This window comes from Cyprinodon tularosa, unplaced genomic scaffold (genome assembly GCF_016077235.1).
Source record: "Cyprinodon tularosa strain WSP-4 unplaced genomic scaffold, ASM1607723v1 ctg177, whole genome shotgun sequence".
In the NCBI taxonomy this organism is placed as follows: domain Eukaryota; kingdom Metazoa; phylum Chordata; class Actinopteri; order Cyprinodontiformes; family Cyprinodontidae; genus Cyprinodon; species Cyprinodon tularosa.
The window spans coordinates 1,302,630-1,323,662 of NW_024038589.1; the positions used below are offsets into that span (position 1 = coordinate 1,302,630).

Genomic DNA, 21,033 nt, shown 5'->3' on the forward strand with positions numbered 1-21,033 from the left:
AGCCTAAAATGTTAACGTTTACCTTGTACTAGGCCTTCAGTCTAATTATTTAAAGCACAAAGCCTATTAGCTTTCTCTATTTCAGGTTATTTCTAGCACTAATGATTCTGCTGACATGCTAACACACAGAAGACCGGACTTTCTCTCTGGAAGCAGATCTCTTTTAAAGCCAATTACCTTTGTCCATTCAAGGTTTTCTATTCTTGGTGCTGATGCAATATATTGTGTATGCATTTTACCTTAGTGTGCAGAACAGATGAAATGAAATTAATTTAAAATGTAGTATATTTAGGATAAATAAATAAAAACATTCATTCACTCATTTAGAAAATTTAAATTAAAGATGTTTCTGTCAAGATTTTCTCTCTATATTGAATCTATAAAGAGATTCAGACAAACATACTTTAAAATTCATAAAATCTGTGACATCACCTGAAACATCAGGTGGCCCAAAATAACCCTCTAATTTTCATCAGTTTCTCATGGCTTTTACTAATACTGTGATACGTTTCTAGCTAACTCACCAGTTATGTTGCAGACACTGCAATCTCTGATACAAGTCATTCAGCTCTTAACATATCTCCATGCATTTAAATTAAGTGTTTATAGAAAAAGCTCAGTGACTATTATTTCAACTGCTGTCCTGGGTAGCGGTGGGTATCTGGGGCCACCTTAAGGAGTATCCCTGTTTTACTTGGCCCCAGGGGCGGAGCGAGATGGGGGGCCAGGGGTGGCCATGGCCACCTTTAGCCAATCATTGGCCACCCGTGTGGCCACCCCTACCATTGTTTCCCCCCTAATAATCAAGTGGAATATTCAAAACATAAATATTTTTCATATATTACTTACTATTTTTTTCAGATATTCATAATTACTTGATAACAAAAAAGACTGTGGTTGATTATGCACATCAATATACTAACATTAAAGATGATAAGTACAGAATTCCTGCTCTTTTCAGAACTAGATTTTGTGTTTTATGGGGTAAAAAGAAAAATATGTGTCTACATTCATCTAGGAGTCTTTAGTGAAATCATGGATAAATAACTATTTTAATAAAAACGTATTAAATAATCAATTTATGTAGATATTAGTACTTGTAAATATCAATTTTATGCCTGATGATTATTGATAAAAGTAGTTAAGTAATGATGATGGAAATGATGTTCGCTCCAGAACTCAAACCTAAAAAAGAATTTTATCCACTTTACCTTTTATCTTGAAGTTACGGATGTTTAAATATATCTATTTGTTAGCAAAGGCTGTTGGTAAAGTATAGTTAGACTTTATTTAGAAATATGGATGTTTACCTCATTAATTTGCCTCTTGGAACAGTGTAGATTGACCCTGAGGTTCTGGTGCCAATACGTTTTTGGCCACCCCTCAGTGTACATTGGTTATTGCCTGGCCACCCTTATAAAAATGTTCTGGATACGCCTCTGCTTGGCCCCACCCCTTTCAGCTAATCCTAGTTCTTAGGTTTCCTAGAGAATCAATGGGTTTATCCTAACTTTAACCGCTAGTTTCTGCTTCTTTTCTTAATTTTTTTCCTAAAATTTCAGGCCCACCAAACGGACTATGTTTAACAAACAGGAGAATAAGTAGGGACATGCATCATTAAATGTAAGCAATAATTGTTATTTTTTTGCCAGCAGCATTCACTGTACGTCCATGTGAGTAGCTGGCACTCAGGCCTTGACCCCTCCCTGTCTATGAAATACCTCCGGCTGGCCAGCAAAATACAGGCTCCGCGTCCAGCAGATCGAAAACTTTGAGCAGTTTGCAACTAACTATCATGGTGTAATTACATTACTAACTAACCAGTCTGCTAGCCTTGAACACTGCGCATGCGAACAATTAGCCAACAAGCCAAAGCAATGGAGGAGTGCTAATGGGGAACTCCCGATACAGCTGCATTAGAAAAGAAAAATCTAAGATCAAGTGTAAAAAGGTGCCAGAAGATGTTTGATTCCAAGAGGAATAAACTCAAGTTGCGCTGGAGCAGAAGCTCAGGAAGCATTCTGATGTTCCTGCGAAGTTGATAGACATGTGAGCACTTCTGAGCCCTATAGACTGAAAGGTGGGTTTTTCATGAGGCATTATGGCACTGTCCGCACACATGACTTATTTAGTAGCTGCATCGATGACCAACATTCTGGTAGTTCTATTTTATGACCAGCAGATGGCGACACATCTTTATGTCAGTCAATTGAGCTGGTGCTAGGACTCTATTTAGGCTCAATTAGGATAATGGAAACTATCAGGATGCACACTTTGAGTATATACACTTATTTTTAGCATTATCAACGGAATTTTGCTCATTTTGGTACAGACAAATAACATGACTATATACCTTTAAAATATTTACCAACCTAAAGAAACCGCCTTAGATTTACTAAATCACACTACAATAAATTATACCAAGTCGTATCTGAATCCTTAATTTATTTAATAAAGAACACTTTTACATTTCAATTTCTACGTTTGTGTTAAAAATGTATTTATAAATAATTGGAGCATATACCTAAAGAGACATTATCTAAGATTATTTTCCTAAATTTATCTCAGGTTGGACGTTCCTGCGTTATTCGCCGGATGTGGAGTCAAGTTAAATGGGTCCAATTTAGTAAACAGTTGAAGAGTTATGTTCAAGATGGCTTTTGTAGATAGTCAGAAGAATACAGCTTAACTAGACACCAATTGCAACTCCAGGTAAGGGGAAAAAAGTAAAATAAAAAAAAAATAGAAAAACCTTGTTAAGTATGAGCTTGAGCAACAAGAACGAGCAGTTCTGTCTTTTGGCCACAACTGGCAGTATCTGTGATGCCTCTTTAAGGATAAATCTATATGAATTAATCAGTCACTAAAAGTTTTCCAATAAATGTTTATTTATTTAGTACCTTGTATGGAAAAAATACCACATTTAGGAACAGTAATCCTTAATAGTATGTGATTTTAGTCCAGTAAATGTCCCATTTATCCAAAAGATTAGAACATAATTTAAAATACCAAACCAAATATTTATTATTAAATTCTTAAAAGAGAAGAAAAATTTATAATTTATATAATAATAATGTATAATACATAACAATGTATAGTGAGTTTTTAAGCTAGAAAGGATTTCTTATTCCAACAAATATCCTTTCAGGAAAAAAGAACAACTTTTCTTCATACCAGCCCCTTTACATCACAAAGTGTTGGGATTTCTCCCAGCATGAATGATGGGTAGAATTTCTCCAGTCACAAATACACACATGCGTAAATACCCCAACAAAGACTGAGGTATTTATGTCCATGATTCACATTGGCATCACTTCAGGTCCTGCAAGCTTGGAGAGATTTGGACAAAGACTTCCCTCTGTCTGCTGTCTGTCAATCCAATATAGCTGCTGGCAGTGACTCCCCTTCATTATTACCTTCCCACAGTTTAAAAGTGGCTGCAGAACAAAGACACTTAGTGAGGGACAAAAAAATGAGACTTGACCTTCCTCGGTTCAATGAAGCAGCCAAAAAATTAAGTGAAGGGCCAGGAGAGAAAAGCAACAGTGACTGAGGTTTAACCTCCATAACCTTTGCTACTTTATTTCCTATTCTGTCACTTAAAACTCTTTTATGGGTCCAGTAGTATTTAGGCCTCCAAACTAATTGTAATTTTAAAACATGACTTTCTATTTACTCATTTCTGATAGGAATTGGTTCAATAATTCAGGAATATCCTTGAAAGTTCTCCTCGATGGTGTAGATCTACTGAATAAAGCTTTCTTGGGCTGCTTGTTGCTGATGAGGAAGGATAAGAGTTGGGGTCCAGAGCGTGCTTTGGTGGCGCAGTGTAAGCGCACATGACCCATGTATGGAGGCTTTAGTCTTCGATGCAGGCGACCCGGGTTGGAATCTGACCTGTGGTCCTTTCCTGCATGTCTCTCCCCCTCTCTCACACCCTACTGTCCATAATAGCAAACCAATAGTGCTGTATATACTCCAAAAAAAAAAGATTTGGGGTCCATATAACATGGGATTTACCAAGGGGATTTACCCACAAACAAGGCCCTACTGGGGGTCAGTGGTGCTAACAAGGGGTGGCCACAGCCACCCCATGTAACGCCCTGGCCACCCCACTGGCCAATGTAAATTGTAGTAGCATTTCATCCCATTATGCACAGCCAGTGACATAACTTAAAAAAAAGATATGAGTAGGTGCTTATTTAAATCTGGCCACCCCTATGAAACATCTCTAGAGGCGCCACTGCTGGAAGTAAAGGAGTTAATCATCTGTGGCTGGTGGTCCCCAGCTAACCTGATCATGCCCAGAACCAGAGTGGCATACCTGCTCTAAAGGGACTGATGGAGGTGCGGCTGGCTTTTTAGCTCATGTTCTCAGATTATCTTCTGTCCCTGGAAGCTAAAGCCATTAGTTAATTAAGAGAGAAGGTGCCTTTCTACCCCTTTGTATATAAGGATGCAGATCATGCTTTTTCCCCATTGCTAAAATGTATTAGTTTTAAATAAGAAGACCAAAACGCATTCAAACAGCAGGGAATGGTTTATTGTATCCGATACATTTCTCATCATGGTAAGAATTTAGTTTTTATCATCTAAACTGTTAGGTTCACTGTTATCTTTATGATTCATGTATATGCTTGTTGAAACACTAATACTACCTGCTTGTTACGTGTTAAGTCTCATGTTTTCCCAAGCAGTTCATCTAATTAGGATAAGATTTGGAAATGAAATGAGAGCAAAGAAATAGTGGATTATTCTTACTCTGTCACTGTGTATTCGGGTTGTCCTCGATCTAAAAACACTACGTAATATTTTGATATGGTTGGAGTCAGTGAGGTCCAATCATGATGTAATGATGTGGCAGGCTGTGTGCATAAAATGCTTCTTTAACTGATATTCTTGGTGACTTTCTGAAGAAGCAGACCGGTTGGTAAGCGCTGCCATCTGCAACAAAAGCCACACTGAAAAAATCTAACTCTAGATAAGTCATTTTTTCTTAAAATAAGTGTATTTGTTTTTGGATTGAGGAGCTCAAAGGGACATCTTGCCAATGGAACAAGACAATTTTAAAATAAACTTAAAATATGAAAGCACAATTGCATTGTCTTATTTCAAATGCATATTATCTAATCATCTTATTTAAGAGTAAAAATACTCATTCCATTGGCAAAGGGTAAATACACTTAATTTAAGAAATTTTTACTTATTTATAGATTGCTTTTCCAGTGCATTTCTCTGGTCTGAGTAAGATTACAATTTCTGCAAAATCTGTTATCATGTCTCATAGTTATGTAATACATATACATAATGAAGAGTTATTTAAGTTTAGTGTTTGCTCCAAGTAATCTCTTCTCAGGAGAGAATCGGGGAGAGAAAGCTTAAAAGGTGCAATCACAGAGCTTTTCTTTACAAAAAGATAAATAAGAATGAATGATAAATATGTAAATGGGTGATCGTGGGATTGACACATTTGAAGAATATGATAAATGCAGTTACTGTGGGATGTTTAATGATATAAATCACACTTCTTTATGTTCTGAATAACTGCATTTTTTGTAATTGTGGGGATATAAGGGCATGGATTCAGTCATATAGTTACTTAAGACAGACCGTAAATAAGTAATGAAAAGCTTTTTTCATATCCTCATTTTTATCACAATAGTATCACAAAACATTGGGATAAGATTTCAAGTCCATATACTCCAGAGTAAAATACACATGGCTTGATGCGTTTGCAGGGGACGATCTACGCAGGCAGAGAGGGAGCTGAGGGGATTAGGTAATCAGTTGTGGTACAGCGTATCAGCAAGTTGCAACAGAAATAGATACGCGGATGGAGAGGGCGCAGAGGAATGATGTCTGAGGTCAGATCACACGAGAGACCATATGGGACAGATGGAAAACAAAAGCACAAGAATCGGAGAGGGACACGTGGATGGGGCATGCAAGCCATCAGCCAGAAATGCCATGAATCATTAGCTTCAGTACTCTCCTAGGGTCTGACTCAGATGATGTGTGTTCGGGTGTTTCTTTGTTCAGGGAAAGCAGGCGTACAACGCAGAGAGTTTTTGGGAGTCTGACATACAAGTTTGAGGCAATGATTGAGATCTTTAAAGTCATTTCAGAGAGAAGGTCATTCAAGTTCTCCCTGAATGCAGGTGATGCAATAGGCCACATGTTTTAAAACTTTAAAAGGATATAAACATGTGTTCATAGCGCCATAAATGAAGATGACAGAACTGCATTATGTATGGTACACTGTAAAAGTACCACTTTTCCACACTTTATCACGTTGTCACTGCAGAAGCCCAATGTCTGTTGGGAGGATGTTAGAAAAGGATAGAAATACTGTTTATTGGGACACAGTGGGAAATTTCATGTGTCAGTAGCAAGGCAAATCCGGAAATGAAAGCATAAAGTACACAAAAAAATATCTTGAAAGAGCAAAATATCTCAATGTTAGCATGTACTATATAGAAAAGGAAATTTTACATCTAATAAATCCCTTTATAAACTGATAGGTTGAGAGATAAAAAATACAATAACCCATAAAAGAAGAAACAAAAAGCTGCATCTCCACACATGGAGAAGACGGCAAAAATGTACATTAACAGCATGGTTGTTAAAGAGACAGGATTGCCTTTATAAATACATATGAAATAACGATGGACGGTAGAGAATATTGTAAGTGTAGTGTAATAAAACACAAATATCTGAATAATTTCCTCTTAAATTAGTGAAAATAGTTCATTTAAATTGTTAGTAAGTCATGTTATGTCAAGATACACTATATTGCCAAAAGTATTTGCTCACCTGCCTTGACTCACATATGAGCTTAAGTGACATCCCGTTCCTAATCCATAGGGTTCAATATGACGTCGGTCCACCCTTTGCAGCTAGAACAGCTTCAACTCTTCTGGGAAGGCTGTCCACAAGGTTTAGGAGTGTGTTTATGGGAATTTTTGACCATTCTTCCAGAAGCGCATTTGTGAGGTCGCACACTGATGTTGGACGAGAAGGCCTGGCTCTCAGTCTCCGCTCTAATTCATCCCAAAGGTGTTCTATCGGGTTGAGGTCAGGACTCTGTGCAGGCCAGTCAAGTTCATCCACACCAGACTCTGTCATCCATGTCTTTATGGACCTTGCTTTGTGCACTGGTGCACAGTCATGTTGGAAGAGGAAGGGGCCAGCTCCAAACTGTTCCCACAAAGTTGGGAGCATGGAATTGTCCAAAATGTCTTGGTATGCTGAAGCATTCAGAGTTCCTTTCACTGGAACTAAGGGGCCAAGCCCAGCTCCTGAAAAACAACCCCACACCATAATCCCCCCTCCACCAAACTTTACACTTGGCACAATGCAGTCAGACAAGTACCGTTCTCCTGGCAACCGCCAAACCCAGACCCGTCCATCAGATTGCCAGATGGAGAAGCGCGATTCGTCACTCCAGAGAACGCGTCTCCACTGCTCTAGAGTCAAGTGGCGGCGTGCTTTACACCACCGCATCCGACGCTTTGCATTGCACTTGGTGATGTATGGCTTGGATGCAGCTGCTCGACCATGGAAACCCATTCCATGAAGCTCTCTGCGCACTGTTCTTGAGCTAATCTGAAGGCCACATGAAGTTTGGAGGTCTGTAGTGATTGACTCTGCAGAAAGTTGGCGACCTCTTCGCACTATGCGCGTCAGCATCCGCTGACCCCGCTCCGTCAGTTTACGTGGCCTACCACTTCGTGGCTGAGTTGCTGTCGTTCCCAAACACTTCCATTTTCTTATAATACAGCTGACAGTTGACTGTGGAATATTTAGGAGCGAGGAAATTTCACGACTGGATTTGTTGCACAGGTGGCATCCTATCACAGTTCCACGCTGGAATTCACTGAGCTCCTGAGAGCGACCCATTCTTTCACAAATGTTTGTAAAAACAGTCTGCATGCCTAGGTGCTTGAATTTATACACCTGTGGCCATGGAAGTGATTGGAACACCTGATTCCAATAATTTGGATGGGTGAGCAAATACTTTTGGCAATATAGTGTATGTCGTAATGTATAGTTTATAGAAAGGTTTTATATGTCCCTGTGTAAATGGGTTTAGCTTATATTTAGGACTGTAATATCTCTGCAGTGTGTGAAATCTGATATACGAAAGTACTGCGGCTGAAGCTCAGAAAAGATGTAGGTAGCACACAGAACAGTAGCAAGAAGTTCAACATCCATTCTAACCCACCTTCAGTGTTTTGTCTTCTCGGTCGACATATTCAATCTGCCATTGTGCTACTCTGTTCCTCAGCAATTAGTTACTATAGCTAGCCCAGCCAGCTGCAGCCTCTCCATGCTGTTGTTCCACAGTTCCAGAGGGTGGCCTGGCTGACAGCCTGGTCCTGGTTCTGTTTCCTACTCTCCCGGTTTTCTGGCACTGATATCCCGCTGCTCTGGCCTGAACTCCAGAATGCCATCTCACCTAACCCTCTGTGGTCCGGGTGAGTCGTCCCCCAGTCCAGGACAGCAGTGCTCCTAACTGGGTCAAGAATTGGCAGAATTACCTCTGAAAGTTAGCGTCATCCAAAAATAGCCTCTGGAGGTAGTGGTGACATTCCCCATGCTCATCCCGTCTCTGGGAATCTGGTGAACCTAGGAGCATCTACAGTCTTTCTGGCTTACTAAAGTAGTACAATCCCAGTTACTTTGTAAATTCATGTCCGCTATGTTGCAGGCTTTCGCCTGCCTGGCAACTTCGCCAACCATGCAAAATGGTTTTGCTGGCCAGGAGGAAATCGAGGTGAGCAAAAGCAGAAGGAACATGCATTTGTTTTTACCTCATTTTAGTCAACAGATGGCAGAACCACATCTGGTTGCTGTGACATTCATGAATTAGGGGGTATGTCTAAACTAGAGTCTAGTTTAGCCTAGTTCCCATCTTTGTCAGCAAAATAACTAATTATCCGTCATACTGAAAAGAAAGCGACCATGAACAGCAGTTTTTCAATCCAAGCTTCGATCGTTTCTCTTAAACGTAGCTTAATGCTTTGGGAAAAATCATGAGGGTCAACTGCCAGTCCTCGAGGGAAAGTGCCCTAGAGCCTGTAGGTGTCCCTGACTGAACTGACTCCAGAGCATGAAGTCATGCTCTTAACAGTGGTTCTCACTCCTGGTCCTCTAGTACCAGTGCTCTACATGTTTTGAAAGCAAAGGTCGATTCAGGTCCAGAAAGTTTAAAGCCTGTAAAGAGATCAGTTTCAACCATTTGCATTTTCAGCTCCACAATGCAGACTACTCGCCTGAGGAACTAATCACCTGGTTAGGTGAACATGATTAAGGAAAACAAGGCAGGTCTGGACCTGGAGTAACCGCCTCTCTTTGGATGTCTCTTTTTTGCAGCATACCTGCTTCAAGTGATTGCATGAAATCCTCAGCAGCCATCAAGTGCTGCAGAAGTCCATTAATATCCCTTCTTGTTGTGCAGCACCAATGAGACACGAAACAAAACCGTGGAACTCGAAGACCAGGGTTGAGAAGCACTGCCCTAAAGTTTTGAACACCAATTTTTGAATTTCTGCCCAATCCCAGTCCCTAATAGGCTTTATTTTGGGACTTTCCGGTAGTTAGCATCAGCTGTCTTCCTATCGGCTCTTAGCATCCCTGCACCTGCAGAAGCACAAAATCTAAAAATGAAGCCAAACCATGCTATTTGCATTTTTTAATTGTATGTGATTTTAAAGATTATTTATCATTCCCATCATCTTTTAAACAATGCACTGCTTTTTTACTAGTATGCCTCATAAAACCCCCATTAATATTCATAAAAGTTATTTTCTGTAACATGAAATAATGCAGAAGAAACTGTGTTATAAAAAGCTTTGGCAAGGCTCTGTGGGTTCTACACAACCTATGGGTTATGTGTGAAAGGTTTGTGGGAAAGGGGACTAATCTTTATTTAATCACACTCTATTCCATGTGAATCTCCTGACAAGTGGGGTTAGTGATGAAGAAGAACACAACAGCGTGAATATTTGGATGGCAAGACTGGGTTGCTGGGGTCGGATGTGTCAGAGTTGTATTAGTGAGGCAAGAGGATTAAGCAAATGGAGCAAAGAGCAAAGTCAACACACACACACATCTAAACACGTACCTATCATCAATGCTCGAGCTGAATTCAACCACTAGCTTTTTGTCTAGCACAAAAACAAATTGGTGTGAAGGAAATCTTCTTTAAATAACACTGGCATTAGGTGTAGTGGGGTGGGGATTCCTGCTGCTTCCCAGCAGAAGGGTTTTGTTTGCTAAACCTACAATAAGGTTGTTGAACTTTATTTTTTCCTGACTAGAAAGGTGTGGAAGCAGAAAGTTCATGATTTATTTGACCCTTTCTTCAACTTTAAATAACTAAAGATCTCTCACACGCTGCATTTCTGTCTTTGGTTTCAGTGAAGTAGGAGGTTCTACTGCTTCTCCAAAAACAAATTAGCACACATTGCTTTAGAGAAAATGTCACAATATAACATAAAATAGGTGACCTCCAGATGAACCATCCATTTTCTATCACGCTTATCCTGGCTGGGGTTCCGAGGGGTGCTGGTGCCAATCTCCAGCTGTCAATGAGTGAGAGGCGGGTACACCCTGGACAGGTCTCCAGTCCATCGCAGGGCAAAATAGAACAAACAACCATTCACCCACACCTAAGGAGAATTTAGAGAAGCCAATTAACCTTGCATGAACAGGGAGAACATGCAAATTCCATGCCGAAAGATCCTGTGCCAGGAATTGAACCTGACCCTCACCATGCAGCTCTCTAAATGAACCAGAGAACCTTAAACTATTTTAAGCGTGTTCAAATATTCAAATCAATTCATATTATTATCCATATACACATATATATGGGAGCTTGAGGGTTCTTCTCAGTATCTTAAAGTCCCCTATAACTGCAGACTTCTGGAATGAGATCTACAGGTGCTGGTCATAAAATTAGAATATCATGAAAAAGTAGATTGATTTCAGTAATTCCATTTAAAAAGTGAAACTTGTATATTATATTCATACATTACATACAAACTCATATATTTCAGATGTTTATTTTGTTTAATTTTGATGATTACAAATGACAACAAATGAAAATCTCAAATTCATCATATCAGAAAATTAGAATATTGTGAAAAGGTTCAAAATTGATGGCCCCTGGTGCCACACTCTAATCAGCTAATTAACTCAAACCACCTGCAAAAGCCTTTAAATGGTCTTTCAGTCTAGTTCTATAGGCTACACAATCATGGGGAAGACTGCTGACTTGACAGTTGTCCAAAAGACGACCATCGACACCTTGCACAAGGAGGGCAAGACACAAAAGGTCATCGCTAAAGAGGCTGGCTGTTCACAGAGCTCAGTGTCCAAGCACATTAATAGAGAGGCGAAGGGAAGGAAAAGATGTGGTCGAAAAAAGTGTACAAGCAAGAGAGATAACCGCACCCTGGAGAGGATTGTGAAACAAAACCCATTCAAAAATGTGGGGGAGATTCACAAAGAGTGGACTGCAGCTGGAGTGAGTGCTTCAAGAACCACCACACACAGACGTATGAAAGACATGGGTTTCTGCTGTCGCATTCCTTGTGTCAAGCCACTCTTGAACCACAGACAGCGTCAGAAGCGTCTTGCCTGGGCTAAAGAGAAACAGGACTGGACCGCTGGTGAGTGGTCCAAAGTCATGTTCTCTGATGAAAGTAAATTTTGCATTTCCTTTGGAAATCAAGGTCCCAGAGTCTGGAGGAAAAGAAGAGAGGCACTTCATCCACGTTGCTTGAAGTCCAGTGTAAAGTTTCCACAGTCAGTGATGGTTTGGGGTGCCATGTCATCTGCTGGTGTTGGTCCATTGTGTTTTCTGAGGTCCAGGGTCAACGCAGCCACATACCAGGAAGTTTTAGAGCACTTCATGCTTCCTGCAGCTGACCAACTTTTTGGAGATGCAGATTTCATTTTCCAACAGGACTTGGCACCTGCACACAGTGCCAAAGCTACCAGTACCTGGTTGAAGGACCATGGTATCCCTGTTCTTAATTGGCCAGCAAACTCTCCTGACCTTAACCCCATAGAAAATCTATGGGGTATTGTGAAGAAGAAGATGCAATACACCAGACCCAACAATTCAGAAGAGCTAAAAGCCACTATTAGAGCAACCTGGGCTATCATAACACCTGAGCAGTGCCACAGACTGATCGACTCCATGCCACGCCGCATTGCTGCAGTAATACAGGCCAAAGGAGGCCCAACTAAATACTGAGTGCTGTACATGCTCATACTTTTCATGTTCATACTTTTCAGTTGGCCAACATTTCTATAAATCCTTTGTTTTTATTGGTCTTCAGTAATATTCTAATTTTCTGATATGATGAATTTGAGATTTTCATTTGTTGTCATTTGTAATCATCAAAATTAAACAAAATAAACATCTGAAATATATGAGTTTGTATGTAATGTATGAATATAATATACAAGTTTCACTTTTTAAATGGAATTACTGAAATCAATCTACTTTTTCATGATATTCTAATTTTATGACCAGCACCTGTATCACGTCTGTCAAGATATCTGTTGGAAGCACTTCTCCAGTGTGGTGGTTACTGTTCCCAGTTCTTGATCATGGAGTTACCTTCGGCTTCCAGATAGGGTCCGTAATTAAAACCACAAATGTGACAAAATTTTTAATTGAGCGAGTTAATGGCAGAGAACCATTCGCCACAGGGAGAGTAAATGTTTGGACCACAGTTGCCCTTCAGTCACGTCCTTTCATCTTTTTTTATTTCATTGTTTTTTATTTCGGAGAGTCTTCCCTCTGTCCCTTTGCTCCTCTGCTGTCTGCTCCTCACATGCATCATGGTATATAGTTGGAGCAACCAACCAAAGGTGGAGGGGTAGCGAGGATCTACAGCCTCCAGATCGAAGAGAAAGTTTATTGAAAAAAGGTGCAAAAACATAAATGAAGGTTGGACTACAAACTATATAATATTTAGAAATAGTGCCGTCAAAGGCAACTCTAATCAAGCGTAAAGCAACTGAGGGTTTCAGCACTTCTACAGTTTTCTGGGAGTTTTTTCCAGATTAGCGGAGAAGACCTGACAGGTCTGGGTGGTCAATTTACTGACAACAAATCTGTAATAAATTTTGGAGCTAAGCCATTCCGTGATTTATACACTAAGAGATGTATTTTAGTCTATTTTATGAGATATGAGGAGCCAGTCGAAGGACTCTCTCTTTACTTTCTTAGATATGGGAAAACTCCAGGCAGATGCATTCCTGCTGTAACATACTTTTTAGGCAAAAATAACCCAGTGACTTCACGCTAATGTAAAGATTCCATTCATAAGCAGATGCTATAAATTCCACACCACCTAATCATTTACACACTATTCGGGATAAACGTCCATTTATTATGAAATAGCCCGGCATTTCCAGCGATTAGGCTTTTCTTTAGGCTAAACAAAGTGTACAACCTCTAAAGGCCAAAAGACTTTTCCTTAACTTACGCATTAGCTAAAAGGCTTTAATACCTTTAATAAGCTTCTATTAATAAAACACTAGCTGGCGCTGCCATGGCTTCACAGTTTTTAATACTTCAAGTTTGCTGTTCTTCCTTTCTGATGCTGTCTGCTACAATTAAATTTCTGTCCAAGCCAGACTCCAGGAGAATCAACTTTAATATATATAACTGATATATAACTGATATAACTGAACAAGGATTTCTTATAAACTCATGCTACACAATACAGACACTCTGTCTGCACCGGTAAAGAATCACTTACCAAAGCAAGCCAAATGCACAAACTGACAGCAGTCCAACTTGATCTTCTTGGATAAAAGGTCGTTAGAGGGGAAACTATCTATATTTCCCATTTACAGTTAGTTTGAAATGTTAATTGAAAAAACAGTTTCAATGTTTAGTCAAACTTTATGAAGCCAACAGAAAAAAAGGTACAAAAAAAAAGGTAAAAGCTAACCAGTTTTTTTTTCTTCATTGTTTGATGCAATAATCTGCTGATAGAGCCTACTGCAGTCCAAATGAAAGTAACAATAAAAGGAAATTTATATGACAATCAGATAAGCAATGCGTGAGCTCTCTTTGTGCCTAAAAATGGCACGATGATCTGCCCGGATGAATGTCACCTCCTTTCAGTTTAATATCCTGATCTCATTCAGATGCAAATGTCGTTTTTATTATTTCTGACAAGTTTTATATGATGACAAACACATGAAAGAAGGTCCTAATCTTTTTTTTTCTTTGCGGGCCTTGAAAATACACCATTAAGATATTACTTATTCGATAATAAATATTTTTTTCTGACATCTTTGTCAAGCATTTAAAAAAAACATCAAATGTCCTTAAAATACGACCTTTGACAGATTATTTCAGGAATGTGTGAATGTACTTACACAATCTATTATGGTCTAAAAATTCAACATTATTGTCTTAAAATTGGTGAAGCAAATAAAGAATAATATAGGGAATTTTTATTTTTTTGAGCTGATGTAATGTTTTATCACCTGTTTGACTCTTATTACTGATTGTTACGTCATGTACCTGTGCTGACACAAATGATCAATGCTTAAAGGTTCTGTCCCAGATACTGGATGTAGGCTAAAGACCATTGTGAAAATTATACTAAAAAAAAACAAAACTAAATAATCCCCACAACAAAAATATGAAAACCCAGGGTTAATGAGGATTTCATAAATGCTAAGCATATGGATTTGGGTCGAGGTGATGTTTAGAAGAAATCAGAAAAGGAAAAAAACAAAGGGTCGCAATTTTAGAAACTTTCTCTAAGTAGAAACACAGCTCAGAAAATGTGTGCCTCCACATGAATGTACTTAATACCCCTGAAAACGCTCTGAAATTATGCCATGCCTGTGGATGGGCTGTGATGCAATGATGGAAACAAGCCGAGAAGGGAATTGATCATGCGTACAACACTGTACCGAACTGCTGATGTTGTCACTTTCTGAGTGTGATGTATTTCTGTTGGTCAAGAAGTAGGCCGATGAAACAAGCACCTCAGGCAATGTTGCAGTAAGGTATTAGTCAAAGAGTTGGTTAGCCAAATCTTTTATTCACAAGTGTAAGGTTATTATAATCAAACCCTCAAGAGTCTGTTTTATAAAAGAACCAAAGCTTTATTTTTCTGTTCTTCCTCCACTATCAGAAAAACTATCAAAGCTGTGTCCCTATTCATTAATTCTAGAATATTTCTATAATCTTTACTCATGTTAATATATGTAGTTGTTTGTTTGCAAAAGTAAAAAAGAAAAAAGAAAACTGATTTCTAATAACTAATAACTAATAACTTTCTAATAACTGATAACTAATTTCCTTTTTTGATTTAGTGTTAGGCTGGTCATAAGAGTTGCTCAAATGAATGAAACATATGTGTGATCTTAAATACCTCCAAACTAACGGGTAAAGTTAGCCTTAAAGGCCTCCAAGCTAACAGCTTAAGTTAGTCTGAGATGCCTCGGAAATAATAGCTTATGTTAGCCTGGAAGCCCTCCAAGCTAACAGCTTAAGCTAGCCTGGAAGACCTAAGCTAACAGCTTAAGTTTGCCTGGAAGACATCCAAGCTAACAGCTTAAGTTAGTCTGAGATGCCTCCAAACTAACAGCTAAAGTTAGTCTAGAATACCTCTGATGAGCTAACAACTAAAGTTAGCCTGAAATACCTTAGATGGGCTAACAGCTAAAGTTTGCCTGGAAGACATCCAAGCTAACAGCTTAAGTTAGTCTGAGATGCCTCCAAACTAACAGCTAAAGTTAGTCTAGAATACCTCTGATGAGCTAACAACTAAAGTTAGCCTGAAATACCTTAGATGGGCTAACAGCTAAAGTAAGCCTGCGACACCTCTGCGCTAGTGGCTAAAGCTAATGGCTGCAGTAAGTTTAGTCAAGCAAACGTATTAAACACATAAATGCTGCAGAGGACTGCTTTGCCATTTGGTTCTTACTGAAACTGCTTGTATTTCACCCTTTTCTGGTACTGTATAATTCACTGTATTGTGTGATAATATAGATGGTTGAGTCACTCATTTACTTTACAAATCAGGTTGTGATTTCTTCACACTCAGGGTAAGGAGGGATTCCCATGCTGGCCGTCACTGGAATGTTTTAGGAATAATCCAAATTTGTTCCAAAAACTCTTTTAATGTATGAAAAAGATTCAGCATTCAGAAAGTCCATTGGTTCAACTGATGTGGGGGTGGGCATTACATATGTGTTTTTGTTTTATTTCATTTTACATTCAACATGCATGTTTTTGTTGTTGTTTTTTTGCCAGCCCAATTGCAGGAGAAATATAGCACAGCAAAACATCTGAAACAGAAAAAAAACAAGCTAGTCTGCATGTGTTTTTCAGTACTGTACCCTGTATCCCTGTATGCACGTGTCTGCTGTGTATGCTTTGATGTGTATGCCATCATCTTTGCAGAAGATCACGGGATCATCTCTCTCACTGTCTCTAGCATTGCAGAAATACAGCCATCTGTCACTCCTAATCAGCAGAGAGCAGCTTGCATGTTCACAGGGTCTTACAGTGGAATGAAATCGCTTCACACACACATAAACACACATATATACACACAGAGTACGCTAATGCTGACACAGTAAATCACAGAGCGGAGCACTGCATCCCTCTGGCAGTTGCTCATTAGAACATCTGGAAAACACAAAAAAGCCATTGGAACATTACCAAGCTGCACAAAAAGTCATTATTTATGGTGTAATCTATTACTTATTTTTCATTTGATACATATGTAAGTTTTGAAAAGTCAAGCTTTGTAGATTTTATTGTAATAGAATTCTACAAAATTTAAATGTAGCAAATAGCCCTGCCAAATAAATGGATGTCCATGCACCCCATGTTCATCAATCCATCTTTCGGTTAAATTTTTGAGAATAGAAGGAGCATAAACAAAATAGAGTAAAAGGGGTCATCATGTCTTCTGGCAGCCCAAGCCCATAGCAGCACAACTACATAGATAACTCCGGATAACCCGAGCCACTCTAACTCTAAGCTTTATCAAAAAGGAATGTTTTAATCCCAGTCTTAAAAGTGGACAGGGTGACTGCCTCACAGAATAAAACTGATAGTTGGTTCCATGGAAAAAGTACCTGATAACTTAAAGATCTGCCTGCCATTCTATTTTAAGAATACCGTAAATCCTCTAATATTGGTCTGTATTCCATTAGCGGCCGGGACTCTAATAATGGCCTGTCTCGCTGTCGGCGGAGGTAAATAATGGCCGGACTCGTATATAGGCTGGGGCTATAATTAGAACTAACAATGTTTCTGGGTAGTCGCTCAAGAACTTGTGATAGTAACACACTTTTTCATCCACTACACATTCGGACACTCATCTAAAATGGTGTAATAGGGCACTATATAGTGATTAGGGTGGACATTTGAACACAACCAATTTGTCTGCCCTAATACTCACAGTTTCGCTCTTGCGGCACTCAATTGCGCATTCATTCTGAGAGTTAGTGTAGGGTGCCCCATTACAAAGAGCGCTCTGTCCCCCAGGCCCTCTAAGCACCCTTGAATTGTACAGTATAACCCACAATTCATTGCTGCTATGACATTTCATTTTTGAATCAGAGAAAATATAAGCAATGTTTTTCTGGGCTTATGTGAGATAAAAATTAACAGCTACAAGAACAAAAATCCCAAAATAACATCAGCAATAAACATATTGAAGGTTTACCATAAATGTGAATTTGGCTTTTTTAATCAAAGAAAATGTCTTAAAAAGAGAATCTGAACTCTTACATAATTTCCCGATAAGAAAACTTGTAGAGTTCTTTTTTTAGTGTGGACTGTTAAAGGTTAGCAACACTTAAGCAGGGTGGGGAAAAAAAAAATCAAAGTCTATGATGATGACACTTGGTCTTATTTGTTCTTTGGTAATCAGGCCTGTCCTGTGTCCCTGTCCTGCCACCTCGCCGGGGTTCCTTCTACGTGGAGAGTGGTACTGGCATGTCGATTGGCAGTGTGCTAGCCTTCTGGTGCAGAGAGGGATACCAGCTGGTTGGCAGTGACAAAATCTCCTGCTATGTCAGAAGGGGAAAAGCCCAGTGGAGCAACTACCTGCCCGTCTGTGAAGGTCTGTAGATCATCTCTGAATGTTTTTTTCCTTAATCATATATGCAACTTAGAAAAAAAAAAGACATTATTTTCTAAACATCTCAGGCTTAAAGCTGATTTTTACACCATAATCTAGATAGAAAAAAGGTTGGGGAAGTTAAATCATCAGTTGATATAATTTTGTTCTGTCTTGTATCAGCAATCCCCAGACCGGAGGACAGAGGACTGAGAGTAGCGGTGTTAGCCTCAGTTGTGAGTGGCATCGTCATTTTCGCCATGTCCTTGTCCTTCCTCGTCTGCTGCCTGCAGGAGCGGTCAAGTCGGGACCGTGCCAAGAAAGAGGGCCGCAGCAGGTGGGCTTGAATACATGGCTGGGAAACTCATTCACTGTTGTCTAGTCGTGGTAAGCTGAAAGTGGTTCATCTTGGTCAGGCGGAGAGAGAAGCGATCAGGTCGCCGCAGTGAGTGTTGGCTGGAGACAGAGGAAGGAGAGTGGGAAGCCTTCCCGCCACCAAAGATCTTCCACCTGTCCCAAAGGATGAACCCCCGCCTCGCTCCTGACAGTCCCCTCTACCTGACAGGAGGCCTCGGTGGATACGAGAACAGAGGATACCAACGGTACAGATGGTTTTTCACAAGGATTATGATATTATCCTTAAGGCACATTGAGAGTGAAAGTATAGTATAAAATGTGAAGGTGTACTTTTTTTATTTATCTAACATATGATTATGAAAATATTGATTATACCATGAAATCATAAAAATGTACAATCAAATGATTAAGTACCCCATTACATAATTAAAAATACATTCAAAATAATAATAAAGCAAATGTAATCTAATAAATATACATGTTAAAAATATACAATAAAATCAGCTTGTGATAATTCTGGTCAATTTTAGCATTTTTGTTTATTTTATTTTTTTGGGCATGTGCTGATTCATCAGTACAAATGAAGAAAAATCAATGGGGACTAAAAATATCTGGGCCAAAAACTTGGGGATCAGTTGGACTAATGGCAGAATAATAAGCATTGGCTTGAACTTGCTTGACTTTGGATGGCTGGAAATCTAAATTCTTTGCATGCAAGATTTGTTTAAAATAATGTGTTCCTGTTATTCAAATCCACAGGCCGCCTCCTTGTGGTTCTTCCTTGTATTGTTCTGGTTTTTCCCTAACAGTTCCTGGAAAAAACAACAAGCCAGACTGATAATGTTTAGAATTAGTTCTACACATTAATAACTAATAATCTGGGACTGTTCCTATAGAATCTGTTCGGGAAGGAGGGACATTCAGCAGAACTGTCTGAGCTGGGAGAAGCAACACCTAGTGTCTGCCTACCAAAGTTTATTTAAAGCCAATCACGGTAAAAGACCAAATAGCAGCAGACTCAATGAGAAACCACAACAGTTTATGCTTAACGCTCTTGCTGTTCCTTTTCCAAAGATAAAATCGTAGATTCTGACTAAACAGATGTGATAGCATTGTCCAGCGGCTGCTCTTGCTTTCGTCACATCTATATGTCCTACCTTAAACCACAATACCACCAGCCATTGGTTCAGTCTCGATTAGTTGAAGCCATAGCCATGCAAGTTGGATTGGCGTGCTTTTGTGAAAAACACAAGAATTCAGGTTGTAGGCCAGGTTAGTCATTAGACATTAGCTGCAACTCTACAAGGCACCACTTTGTGGTTCTTCTTGAGGGATTTGCATTGTCCTATATTTATTTTCTAATGGTGAGAAAATGCTAAATGGAATGTCAGGCCGCAGTGTTCTTGATAGTATTAGCATTATTTTTTTCCAAACCCAAACACAAATGCTTTTAGGCGTCTATTGATTGCAGATTGTTGGAGCCTCTACCTTTCTAATGAACAGTTAGTCTAATGAACTTTCTACATTCCTTCTGAATAAAAGCAGACTTTTTTTCTCTTCTTCTGTGTCCTGTTCAGGAGTCAGGAAAGTTTGCTGAAGACCTCCCTGCCTGGACTCTACCGTTCTGAGTCGCAGCTGTATCCACATGTGGTCCTTCAGAGGGTCCCGACCCCTACCGCGCCCTCTGCTCCTTCCGCGCCGTCGGCCCCAATGTATCTCCACCTTCCTCCGTCTTCCTCTGGAGGATCCTCCCCGGTGCACACCACTACCCAAAGCCAGCCACCGTTAATGGCACAATACCCAACACCAACATATCCGCCCAACCCCAACGCTGCTGTACCTGCCTACCCCCATCCAACACCAGCACCCATTTACCCCAACCCAAACCCGCCACCTCAGAGGCCATGGCAGTAACTTCCATCCTCTGATTCTGTAGGTTGTTCAAGCTGGATATGCAGTGAGCTCAGAGAAAGAGGGGGACAGACTTGAGTTCTAGAGAAGACCCTCTACTCTTTCTTATCCCCCTTTTCTCCCACAGAAGTCTGAAAACACCCTGCTCCAGTGCAGATAAGAAGGACAGGAGGCAAACGACAAAGCACTCCTTCTTACTGCATGTTTGATGCACTTTTCCTGTGGCCAGAACTCAACCAGTCAATGGTTTGTTTTCTTAGGTCTTGCAGAAATAGAAGGTCCTCTTAGAAAACTGGTTTCTGCACCATTTTGCAAGGAATTCTATGAAACCAGTGAACTCAGGGGCTTGGGTTGGGGTTAGAATTTGTGCACTAATCTAAAATATATGAGAAACATGCAACAGTAGGTGTGTTTGGGCCATTTAATTTATTTTCAGCCTTTTCCAGGTGTTTCCGATCTAAAAAAGATCTTAATGAAAGGATACATTTACTTTTGAGATTAGTTTCATGAATGCAGCTCTTCCTAATAAATTCTGGTACTTTCTAAACCGTTAGTGACTGAAATGCTGCTATTTTAAGTCCCTCTTGCACTGTTTGTTTAAACTACAGAGATGATTCTCAGCTGACCTGCGACACCT

The 21,033-nt window shown here is 39.7% G+C and overlaps 1 protein-coding gene across 2 annotated transcripts in view; it reads left to right on the forward strand.

Moving 5' to 3' along the window:
- Positions 1–20,808, forward strand: part of zgc:162331 (uncharacterized protein LOC793007 homolog) — a 28,774-nt gene extending 7,966 nt beyond the window's left edge. The window contains exons 2-5 of one of the 2 annotated variants that reach the window (XM_038281893.1): positions 17,940–18,131; positions 18,312–18,465; positions 18,545–18,730; positions 20,063–20,808. In XM_038281893.1, the coding sequence (XP_038137821.1) occupies positions 17,940–18,131; positions 18,312–18,465; positions 18,545–18,730; positions 20,063–20,399 (869 nt within the window). In that variant the 3' untranslated portion in view covers positions 20,400–20,808. The remainder of the gene's footprint in view (positions 1–17,939; positions 18,132–18,311; positions 18,466–18,544; positions 18,731–20,062) is intronic. The other variant, XM_038281894.1, reaches the window with a different exon arrangement.
- The last annotated feature ends 225 nt before the right edge of the window (positions 20,809–21,033 follow it).